The sequence below is a fragment of the Calidris pugnax genome, unplaced genomic scaffold (genome assembly GCF_001431845.1).
Source record: "Calidris pugnax isolate Ruff unplaced genomic scaffold, ASM143184v1 scaffold232, whole genome shotgun sequence".
NCBI classification, from domain to species: Eukaryota; Metazoa; Chordata; class Aves; order Charadriiformes; family Scolopacidae; genus Calidris; species Calidris pugnax.
The window spans coordinates 854,445-866,689 of record NW_015090956.1 but is presented as its reverse complement, the minus strand read 5'-3'; the positions used below and the strand labels follow the sequence as shown (position 1 = coordinate 866,689).

At 45.8% G+C, this 12,245-nt stretch overlaps 1 protein-coding gene across 1 annotated transcript; it reads left to right on the top strand.

Annotated features, from left to right (window-relative positions):
• Positions 1-1,125: 1,125 nt before the first annotated feature.
• Positions 1,126-8,053, top strand: HS6ST1 (heparan sulfate 6-O-sulfotransferase 1). Its single transcript, XM_014952172.1, has one exon. The coding sequence runs from the start codon at positions 1,494-1,496 to the stop codon at positions 2,100-2,102; it is 609 nt and encodes a 202-aa protein (XP_014807658.1). The 5' UTR covers positions 1,126-1,493; the 3' UTR covers positions 2,103-8,053.
• The last annotated feature ends 4,192 nt before the right edge of the window (positions 8,054-12,245 follow it).

The window sequence follows — 12,245 nt, the reverse complement described above, 5'->3', positions numbered from 1 at the left end:
AACAAATGTTTTTACCAGCCCTAGTTCTGAAGGCAGAGGCGCTGAAGCCTGAGTGGACACCCATTGCCATTGTTGGAAAGACCAAAATGTACTGCTTTGGAACACCCCTTCAGCAAGTTAATAATAAATCAGGAAAGCAAACATTCCTTAAAATCAGACTGCCCGGGCAATGTCTTTGATGTATTTTTTTAAAATTAATTTACTCTTATTGCAGTAATTTAGGTTACTGCTAGGAAGAATAATATTGAAGGTGCTGGGAAAATATGGGTGTGTTAATATTAGCCAAAGAAGAATATTTTTACTTCTTTTTTTCCTCAAAACACTGTGCAGTGCCCTCATAATGGCCATCACTTCCAGCTCTCCTGAGCCGTGCTGGCAGGGCAGTGAGCCACAGCAGCATTCCAAAGATGCATTTCTGATGGGGAAATGAATCCACCCCCCCCATATGAAATATTTCCAGTAGCATGAGTGCATTACCCTGCCAGAGCCAGGTGCTGCCGTTTGTGCACAGTGTCACACAGCCCCATATGCTGGAAGCACACGTGGATTTAATTCCCTGCCAGCTTTGGCAGCTAGAGAAGGTATTTCCTTGTTCTAGAAGCACTCAGAGACACCATAGTGCCAAGCTGCTGGAAGTTAGGGGGAAAAAAGGCCCTTTTCCCCCTGTCTGGAGAGGGCTGTTGCAGACTGCCATCGCTGTCAGTCCCAGAACTGGATCCAGGCTCAAGGTGGGCTGAAGCTGGAGGGTCTCTCTGTACAGCTGTTGTGTTTTCAGGTGAAGGGACAGCTTGTGTTGTCGGGGACTTGACTATACTTGGAACAGCAAGAACGCCCCATGTCACTATGTGTGTTCCTCCCAGTTGCCTTGCTTTTTCACCCTTTTGAGTCTCATGTATCAAAAGCGTGTCTTAAGTTTGTTTGAATTGATAACAGATGAGCTGAAATGAGAATAAACTATTGCTACTATTGCTGGTTGTCAACTCACGCCTTCTCTTTCTACAAAGCATATTGCATTCCTGATTCCCCATTATTTCTCACTTACATTCCTGTGGTGTTACCCTGCTACCCAGTGCAGACTCCCAGATTTCAGTTCAGCAGCCAGATCAATCAAGCAGTAGGTGTCCTGGTCAGCATCTGCTCAAAGGGAAAATGACAGGCCCAGCTCATGGACGGAGCAGTTGCTGGTCTGTCCTGCAGAGCAAGTCCTGGCTGATTCGGAGGGCACGTGGTCATGTGAAAGGCCAGGCAGACCCTGAAGTCACAGCTGCTCTCTGAAGTTGGTAGATCCGATGCTGTAATGTTGATTAACTCTTGTCTTTTCGATATCTCAGCTTGCCAAGCATCTTTCTTGTTACTAGCAGAATATTTATTTTCTTTTCTCTTCTTCTTGTAGAAAATTTTACTACATCACACTGCTGAGAGACCCCGTATCTCGTTACCTCAGCGAATGGCGTCACGTCCAACGAGGAGCTACTTGGAAGACCTCCTTGCACATGTGCGACGGCAGGACACCAACTCCTGAAGAGCTGCCATCGTGCTATGAGGGCACGGACTGGTCAGGCTGCACGCTGCAGGAGTTCATGGATTGCCCATATAACTTGGCCAACAACCGCCAAGTGAGGATGTTGGCTGACTTGAGCTTAGTGGGCTGCTACAACATGTCCTTCATCCCAGAGAACAAGCGAGCACAGATCCTGCTGGAGAGCGCAAAAAAGAACCTCAAAGACATGGCCTTCTTCGGCCTGACAGAGTTCCAGAGAAAGACTCAGTACCTGTTTGAGAGAACTTTTAACCTGAAATTCATCCGGCCCTTTATGCAGTACAACAGCACCAGGGCAGGAGGGGTGGAGGTGGATAATGACACCATCCGGAGGATTGAAGAGCTCAATGACTTGGACATGCAGCTCTATGACTATGCAAAGGACCTCTTCCAGCAGCGCTACCAGTACAAACGGCAGCTAGAGAGGATGGAGCAGAGGATAAAGAATCGGGAAGAGAGGCTTCTTCACCGGTCCAATGAAGCACTTCCCAAGGAAGAGACCGAAGAGCAAGGACGCTTGCCCACGGAGGACTACATGAGCCATATTATAGAGAAGTGGTAGCCTAGGCAGACTTTTATATTGATGATATTCTAGGGTTTCCATATAAAAGATCATGGAAGTAAAATTACAAAAACAACAAAAAATATTTTATTTAAAAAGCAAGTCTGTAAAACAGAAGATAGATTGCTTCCTTAAGCATAGGGTCTTTTTACTGTTTCTTACAAGACCGATGAGATTCTTAAAAAAAAATAAATAAATACATAAAAATAAAAAAAGGGTCAACATTATAATGCAGAGGTAAAAAATGCACAAATGCAGTTACCCGCTCTTATGGCCAAATACGAAAGAATGTTTCTTATCCTCACAATTCAAACACAAATGGCAGAAGTAGGATTTTAAAAATCTGTCTATCCCCTGAGCGTAATGATACGAAGATACATAATTAAAAAAATGAGGTTTTCTTTTGTGGGTGTTTTTGGGGGTGGGGTGGGAATTGCATTGCTTGTAAGTAAATGATAACTCAGTTGAGGATGGATGTGCTGCCCTGTCAGGCGGCGCGGATCGAGCACAAGGGCGGTCACTTCATTTCAGCTGGCAGCCACTGCCAGAAAGTAGAGCACCATAAAAATAGAAGAACATCAGAGGATGAGAAACATTGACACAAATTGACTGTGGCCTAGGATATGTACTTAGCACAGTGGTTTTGATACATTGCACTGGTATCACATATACATAACGCAGCTTCATCACGAGAATAATTGGGAATTCGTGCACAGAGCTCCCAGATTTGTTTCATTGGCAGGTCCCAAAACGAGTGAAAAGCCAACCAAATTCCACATAGGCTCACGTGCCTGTGTGCACTCACATGCCATCCTGTCACCCCGCGTAACCGCCGCCCATGCCGTCATCAGTATTATGTGTTAACAGCACATGGCAAACCTATCCTATGTACTGAAAAAAAAAAAAAAGAGGAAGAAGAATTTAAATAGCAATACTCCCTCGTAAATCTGCGCAACAGGTTCCAGGGAAGACCCTGCAAATAATCAGTCCTTAATGGGAATATGATGAGGGGGTGATTTTGTTTTGTTTGTTGATACGTGAAATACTGAACTAGAACAAGCATACAGACGTACCCGTATCTGTATTTTATCAGTTATTTTCCCTTGCTTTTACCAAGAGGTAATGGGCATCAGCCTGCTTCCAGTGAAGTCACTAGAACTGATTTAAGTGGGAACAGGATGGGGCTCTCTTCCAGAGCTGTGAAAATTTCTGACTGTGGGTCTGAATTAATGATGAGACAGTGCACATTGTCTTTTGGCAGAGTGCCTGTTCTGCAGCTCTTACTTTAAATGAACAAGCTGTGTTCATAAAACTGGAAAGGGGAATCATGGATAATGTTTTCTTAGTCTCAGACCACTTTCAAAGCAGAACTCTTTCTCTTTCAATGCTGTTTTCTAGGGACTCATGTAAGTTTAATCCTCCAGTGTGGTGACAGTCTAACCAGGTTCTGCTTACTGACTTTTGAGTCATAGAACAACAATGACTTCTCTAATTCCTCTTCCCACTCTCCAAATTAAAGTATGGCTTATTTTCTTGCTGTTGCAAGCACTTCTTTGTTTGGCTGCAAGCATGGAAATGAAGCAGTTTTTGCCTGTTTCATGTCTCGCCCCGTTATTACTCAGCCTGTAAGACCTGAACCAGCTATTGTTTGGGGTAAACTGTGAACCAAATGGAATATGATTTGATTTTCAAAGGCCACGTTAACTGCAGATCAAATACGGCATTGAAATCACTAGAGGAGAGGCAGAGAGCTGGTGCATTCAACTTTAGCATGTTGTTTTTACAGCACCCTTTTCTCATCACACGAATCCACTGAAGTGCTGCTTGTTTTGTATTTTAATTCTCTCCCTGCCTCTGTACACCGTTTCCAACAGTTTGAAATTCAGACTTGAGTTTCACAAAGGAGGGGCTGCCTTAAGCAGAGGAGCTGCCTTGTTTCTTCTGTGTACGCCCTGGGGGATACACCTTGCTTTTGGAGATGTTCTTCTCCAGAAGAGTAAAGATGACTAAAAACTTAAAGAGCAGAAAATACAAGCAGCACTTTGGGCTCAAATACAACCCTGTTACAGCCCTTATCCAAAGTCCACTGAAGTCGAAGGGTGTCTTTCCTGTTGATTTCCAATGGGTTTTGATGGGGTCTGCATCCTTGTGCTGCCAAGTGCCCAAGCACACTCTCTTTTGTCTCCAAGCACAGTGGGTCGTTGTTACCCCTGGATTTGGCTGGTACCAGTATTTGCTAGTGGTGTTGCTGTCCTTAAGGTCCTGTCTGTGCTTCTGCCCCAAAACAGCCGCTGCTCCCACAGGTGTGTAGCCTGGCCGTAGGCATTTCCTCCTAGCCGAAAAGTGGGAAGCAAAATGAAGCCATTTTCGGTTGTTGGCTTGGGGGCAGAAGGTATTACAAATCCAGTTGGCTCATCTCTGAATTCCAAGACTGGGAGGAGCTATGTCTGCTAGTTCCCAGCGCTTTTATGTGTTGCTGTAACTAAAGAAAACATTTATATTAAAAAAAAAAAAGCCATTTTACAGGCTGTTTACCCACAAAACCAATACGCAAGATATAAAAAGCAACTGTTCTCTATGCACAGTTCCCAGCTTTACCCAAAGGCTTTTCCCTGTGCGTCCTGGATCCGTAGGGAATCCACACCAGAGGTGCACGTGGGCTCAGCCCCGGGGAAAGCCGCGTACGCCGGCACCGGCTGCTGAGAGCCCTGCTGTACCCAAGGCCACATTCTGCTCTCCTCTACCAAAGGGTGACAGTAAACGGGGAATGTGTGTGATTGGGACCGGTAACAGGATTTGGCCCGGTTTGCCCGAGCTGTTTCCGTGTTTATGGGCTCTGAGTAACCAGCTGGGTTTTAATGGATCTTATCTGCAGGGTTCTCTGAAGCAGAGGCAGCCTCTGACCCTAGAAGCATGTCAGTAGAAGACCTTGTTTCCAACATTTTCTTTGTAATATATTGCAGTAACAAGCAAAAGAAATGAAACTATCATCTTGAAAACTGTCTTGTTATTGGTTTCACTTCAACCCACAAAAGGAGGGCTGACCCCCCCCCCCACCCAAGGCTTAGGACTGAGGCAGAAACTTCTAGATTCAAATCCTGCGCCTGGCAACAACCTCAGTGTCTCCCCCCGTACATTGGGAATAGCAAATTTACACACTGCAAAGAGTGGGTGAGTAGTACAGGGCACTTGGAAGCAGATTCTAATATCGGAAATTAAAAGAATGACCCAAAAGCCATCGCTCACCCTGGCTGCTGTGCTGGTCTGTTCATGGCTGCAAGCCATGCTTTCATTTATTGTAAGTGCTGCCTGCCAGAGCACGGGCTGCAGGACGTACCTGGCACTATCTTCCTCCTTTAGTGGGTTTAAGGGAACTTTTTTAACATAATGTGAATGTAGTTTTTTGTGATTTCTATGTACTACGGTTTGAAGTGGTACAATTTCTTTTATTTTTAGGACTGATCATTTGATGCTACGATAACATGAGAAATGTATGTGTAGTTTTAAAACGATTGGAGAACAACGGCTTTAAGGCCCTCCAGCAGAAGTAGTGGCCAGATAGTACATTCGTCTTCGATATCTGCCCCTTTCTTCCAAAAAGTTTTTCCTTCTTCTCTACATGAAGTGTTTCTTCACGGGGCCCATCAATGCGTCACGATCCAGGTCAGGATAGGTGAGTGCTGGGTACAGTGAGGGCAGGTGCAAGTGGTGACCTGTCCCTTTCTGGAGCTGGTGAGACAGTTCCCCTTCAATTCAGACGTTACCCAGTTGGATGCTTGTCCATCCCACAATGTTTCTGCTGTAGTGGGGAGCTGCCAGCAGACTCCACTCCTGCTTTAGGAGGGTTGAGAGGCCAAGACAGCCTGCAGCGCTAAAAAGGAGGAGGAGGAGGTTGTTTTTGCTTTTAGTTCACCTCAACAGTGTTAACTTCACTGCTTGGTAGGTTGTTGTTGCTCATTTGTCTCATCCCTGCTAGCTCTGTTGAAGGAGTTTGCTTCCTACTCCAAAGTTTCCCAGACAGCCCAATGCCACCTTGGATCCTACCCAGGTCACAAAATGCGGGATGGACTGGCCAGGCTGCAGACCCAGGCTGGCGTGGGGTTCAGACTCGCAGAAAAACTCCCAAAAAAGGATCAGTGTGAATTTCTGGCTCGCCTGAATTTCTCCCTTCATGCCCAACATTTTGGAATGAACGGGGAGCACTTCAGGTTGATGTTTTTTTGCACCCCCTAGTCCCTTACTTGCTTACAAAACTGGGATGGCAATGGAAATGGCATAAAGGAAGGTCCCAACAAGCTTTTGAATCCTCTCTCCCAGGGCTGTCCTGTAGGAGCAGGAAAGGCAGTGCTGTTGCTGAGGTCACAAGCAAGGAAGGAACCACCATGGTGGCAGCACGGACACACGCCAGTTAGGAAGTTTTCACTCTGAGCCCATCAGATCACTTCCCAGAGACCCCTGAACAGCTACAGAAGGTAACGAGTGATGTTACAGAACAGGGCCTGACCTAGGTTTATATCCTGGGGTTACTCCAGCTTCTAACTGACATTCAGTGTTACTGACACCCACTCCTGTCCCAGAGGATTTTCCGAATGTCACAAAAATGGGTAGCACTTCAGAGATTTGCAACACAGACGATGCTAAACGCTGTGTTTCCAGGGGTGCAGCTGGGAATGCAACTCGTGCTACCTGCTGGATTCAAATCACAGGGCTGGCTGTTATCTTTTTGTCCTTGTCTTCACTAATATGAGCAGAGCACGTTCCCGTGGCAGCAGCAAATGCAGGATTCACTGCCCGATCCGCTGTGGAGCCAGGCCTTGAGAGCACAGGTCAGTTAGTGATAGTTCAGGTGAAGCTCTTGTCTCCTGCCGTCCGAGCTCTCCGGGGCTGGTTGTTTCGCCCCATCCCCAGGAGTTCTGCCAAGGGGAGTGCATTCCCAATAAGCACGTGGGTGTTAAAGCCTGTATTGTCCCAGCTGCAGGTGGTTTTCTCTGTAATTTTTAGCCATGCAAGCTGAAAAAGAAAAAAAAAAAAAAAATTTGCAAATGAGTCTGTCTCATCCCTCAAAGCTCCACAATTCCCCCTCCCTGTTTTCCCCCAGGTGTCAATTCTGCAGACTGGATTGAGAGAGTTGTACTATAATGAATAATTTTATATTCAAATGGTTTACTGAGCATGATTTGTTTTGTACATATTGGAATATGATTTAACTTATTTTTATTGCCCCCTTTCATATTTTTTTTTTTGCATAAGGAAGACAAAAATCCCCACCCTCTCTCAATGTGAAGTTCCTCTGTGTTTGTGTGTAGTCTGCCAGGCAAACACGCAGCAGCCACAGCATTTCTCACCATCCCTACCCCGTATCTGATTTTATTTTTCATTTGTACCTGGTTTTGTCTGAGGCTTTGCTTATATTAGAGTCTCTTCTTTCCTCTCCGGTGCACAGTCTGCACAGGGAAGGGGAGGGGCAACGCAGGCAGGACTTTCTTTTTCTCCCCCTCTGCTTTCTTGTGTGCTTTACCTACCAAGGAACTCAGTTCTTAAATCTTCAAGGAGTTGTGTGACTGAGGGTAAAAAAAATAAAAATACAACTGCCCCCCCCCATACCCGCCTTCCATCCTCCGTATTGTAGATCAAACAGATTCAGCTTCTCTGAAAGTGATTGTGGCTGGAGTCATTCCATTGGGCTGAATGTGTATGGTTTGCTTTATTTTCTTTTTTCCCACTTCTGGAACTTAAAAAATAACAAAAAATAAAAGACAACTGTTTAACTTGAGCCAAGTAACACTTAAAGCTTTATATATTTATTTATAGCATCTTACAAAAAAAAAAAAAGTGTTAAAAGGTTTTTTCTTTTCTTCCACAAGAAAAATTGGATTAAAAAAAAATAATCATCTAATTGTTTTTGTCTAGATCAAGAATGAATGTTAGCAGATGAAATAAACCCTAAAACAGAACATTTTGTTGTGTGTGTTGTCATTGTATTGGCCTTTGGATGCTGTTCTGGCATGATACGCCTTGCCTTCCTGTATTACAGGGAGATAAAGCTGCCAGTGGAGTTGATGGAGACTATTTCTCTTCTAAAAAACCAGACTCCCAACACAGAAATATTCAAGCAGAAACTGCAGTCTGTTTATTCCCATTGTTACACTTGAGCCAGCATTACAAAAAGCCTTTAAATCTCCTAAAACCTATCCTCTTTTAAAAATTAATTACCTTTAATACTATACAGTCCTCTTTTCTTTTTCACAGACATTGCAATGCACAGATTTGCAGGCAATAAATGGTGGTTGTTATACCAAATATTACAGAAAAATCAACTTTTTTTTTTTTTTTTTGGTTTCCTATTCAGAAGTACTTTGAACAAACATGATCTGTGAAAAGGCTCTCTCCAGTTACAGAACTGAAAGAAGCAGTGCACCTGGTTTTGATGAAGTAAGTCAGGGGATAAGAAAATGATGATACAAGAGCTTCACAGTGACAACAGCTAGATGTTTGTGCAACTATAGCAAGTACCGCTGCTGTTGTTTCACCCAAGCACCATTACCCTCCAGTTTCCACTACAGGGGCTGGCGGCAGCGTGTGAACCATCCCGGCTACGCTGCTTGGGTGTGTTTTCTCTTCTTCCTGTGAAAGTAAACCCACTCCTGTCACTGGAGGCCTAACCGGGTAATATTTATAAATGTGCCACTGGCAGGAACGCTGCACTGTGTTAGTTCACACCGCTGAGGGGGAGCTCAGCAGGTTTTACTCGCTGGGTGGCACAGGCGCTGGTGGAAGGCCCAGGTAAGCGTCGGCACGAGGGTAACATCCCTCTCAGTTTGAGGGGAAGCAAAGGCACAAAAATTTGGCAGCCATTCACCTCAGGCCGTGCCGCCAGCCATCACACCCGCTCCTCTGGCCCAGAGCCCTTGGCCGTAACCACCAAGAGAGGGTTCCTTGACGGGGCTGCTCCATTTAACCTCCCATCGATACCTCCTCCTCACCACTGCCGCTGATGGAAACAGCCGGGCTTTGATTAACCTCCTAATTGCATTCACCTTGGCACGACGCGGCCCGCCCCCCGCTCGACGCCGCCGGCGGGCGGGTCCCGCCTCACGCGGGCGGAACCTTCTCGAAGGGCCGCGCGCGCCCCCTCCTTCCCTCGCGCCGGCTGCTTGCGGCGGCTCTGCCCCTCAGCCCTGAAATGGCGGCGCTGCCCCTCAGCCCTAAAATGGCGGCGGCCGGGGGCCAACCGCCTCCTCTCCCTTTTCCTACCGCTTCTACCCTGCCGGTAAGTCCCGTCCCGTTCCTTTCCGTCCAGTTCCTCCGTGGGGAGGGCTCCCGGGCCCGGTAAGTCCCGTCCCGTTCCTTTCCGTCCAGTTGCTCCGCGGGGAGGGCTCCCGGGCCCGCGGGGAGGGCGGAGCACCGGCACCCCTCGCTCCCTCCCATTTGCTCCCCTTGGGGCCGGGGGAGGTGGTGCCTGTGGTGCGAGGCTGATGGTGGAGCAGAGGCTCCCTGCCGGCTCTGGGATGTGCTCTGCAGGCCGCCATGGGGTTTGCACCCACGGCCTCTCTGCGGGGGGCTCTAGGTGGCCCATGCAGCCCTCCTGTGCCTCAGGGCCCTGGGTGGCAGCTGAGCCCCCTCCCTTCTTGCCGTCTGCTTTGAGTAACTTGGTTTAGTGGGAGATGTCCCTGCCCAGGGCAGGGTGGGTGGAACTAGATGCTCTTTAAGGTCTCTTCCAACCCAAACCATTCTGGATTCTATGATTTTACCCACCAGTATTGCTTTTCCAGTAAGCAGAGTAGACACTAAAGCGCCTGGCTGCCTTAGTTGGGGCAGGCTGTGCCAGGAGTTGGGGCATTCTTGGTGCTGAGACCTGTGTGCTTCTGAACCTGGGTGCTTAGAATGTCATTATCATCATCATCCTCCAGTAGCTTGGAGCATGGTGGGCTGGTGGCCTGTGGTCCTTCCAGAGCTTTAGGAGGATGCAGCAGCCTGGGTACGGACACAGCTCGTTCTGCTGGATGGAGTCCCGTACTGTGGCAGTGTTCCTGTTTGAAAGCACTGTTTTCTCCTCCTTTATCTTCCTTTCCATAGAGCCTCAAAGACACATATCCACATGAAATCTCTGCAGGCAAAGTGCTTTCATTTGCACGTGGTCTTTCTGCACCGTCTTTAATATGGTTCTCTCTTGCTCAATGCTAGAAGCTTCCAGAAAACTGAGAGATGGTAGCTAGCAAACAGATAGAAGGAAGGCTTCTATTGCAAGAACTGCTGTAGGAAGGGGAGAAAGGATGCTGAAGGAGGGTTAAATGAAGCCAGGAAACCAGTTGCTGAGGAGAGGACCTCCAGAGGGTTGTATTTTTTCTTGCTGGAGCCTTGGTCACACTGATGATTGTTTGGTTTCCTTATGCTTGAGTCCAAGATGTTCCTGTTCCTGTTATATTCGGTCATTTTACACTATCCAGCACTGCCCCTGGGGGATGTGCTGCCTCAGGTTAATTGGAAAGTGCCCTCCTTTACATCCTGCTGTTACCCTAACAATAAGCAGCCCCTGGCTGCTCTGCTGCCCCAGGTGACAGCCTGCTCTTCCTGAATGGAAAAGCTGATCCTGACAATACCATATCAGAGGAGGTGGTGCTGAGCTCTTGTCAGAGGGTTGTGTTTTGTTTCTCTGGCTCAGGCACTAGCACAGAGTTACTTTAACTCTTTAATAACATATTTCTTGTGCTGTCCACAAGAGGAGGAAAAGCAGAGCAAGTATGCTTTACAACTAATGCCAGAGGTTTTTTACACTGATTGATCTTTGGGTAGTACAGATTCCTTTTTTCCTTGTTGAAGATTTGTGTGTGAGTCCACATAATGCTTAACAGCCTCAGTGTCAAAAAACAGGAAAAGGGATGGAGATTCTGGCATAATTAAATGTATATCTAGCAATGACTGCATATTTCTATGGATTTTGTAAATAGGGGCAGAGTTTAGGAGGGCAGTTTGTAACGTTTTATGATGCAGTACTTCAGTGGTGCTTACAGTAAGCGTGTAAATAAACTTAGGTACAGATAACATTCTGAGCTTTCTGCAACTGGAAATGTTCATTTGGGCACATCAGCTTAGATCCTCTGCTGCAGAGGGGGAACTAAGACACTTTCATACGTATACTCGAAAGAAACAATGTAGGCTTAATGGTAAAGCAGTTTGAGCTTTACTGTAGTTATTATTTCATAAACTTAAAAGGGTTAGTCAATGAAATATTCATGAAATGAACAATATTTAATAAACCATTGCAACTGCTTTAGCAGATACAAAGCAGGCTGCAAGTGAGGAAGGCTTCACTAGCGAGGCCCCGCACACTTGAATTGATCTGGGAAGTAAGTGGCTTGGAAAAGAAACCATACGTGCTCATATCTTGCAAGCATTCTCTATAAGGCTAAAATGAATAAAATTATCAGTCTCTATTAATATTACTCAGACCATACTGTAGTATACTCAGGTGATTTGGTATGTGGTTCTGTTTCTTAGGTCTTATAAATTCTTTACCGACATGATTTTACTCACTTATCTCTTTGGTGATGCTCTTCTTAAAATATATATTTATTTATTTTTTTTTTCACTCTGAGTGCTTTCAGGTCCCCGCCTGCATATGCCTCTTCCCTAGTTCTGCTACTCAGAAGGTTTGTCCTTAATGAGTTGAGAACATGCACAGTCTCAAGCAGGGATCCTTTTCCTCTTGCACCAGAGACTGGAGAACTGGAATCTCAAAATTTTTGAATCAATACCCAGCCAACAACACAAGGGAAAAGTTGAATACCTGTCCTGGGAGTGGATGAGTGATCGTGGTGCTTTGTAGATGTCTTAACAAGCTGTTATTTATATATATTATATATATTTATTTTGCTCTCCCGGCTAATAATATCATTCTATCAGGCTACGCTTATGGATTCCAGATGTTTGTGCAATAAATGAGTAATAGTGATAAATAATAAACGTTTAATTCATGCTGCTTTAATATATTCTAGTTCTTGCTGGATTCAGTTTAAAAGCTCCTTCTTTCTGTTGACTTAAACCAAATGTTATACTCGGCTGTGCTGTAAATAGTAAAGAAATTCCATGTGGCCTAATCCAGTTAATTCAGGCTGGATACCTGATACTGAAATGAATACGTGG

What these genes read in the sequence shown, in the direction of transcription:
- HS6ST1 (XM_014952172.1), top strand. Translation starts at nt 1,494, where the DNA reads ATGTGCGACGGCAGGACACCAACTCCTGAAGAGCTGCCATCGTGCTAT.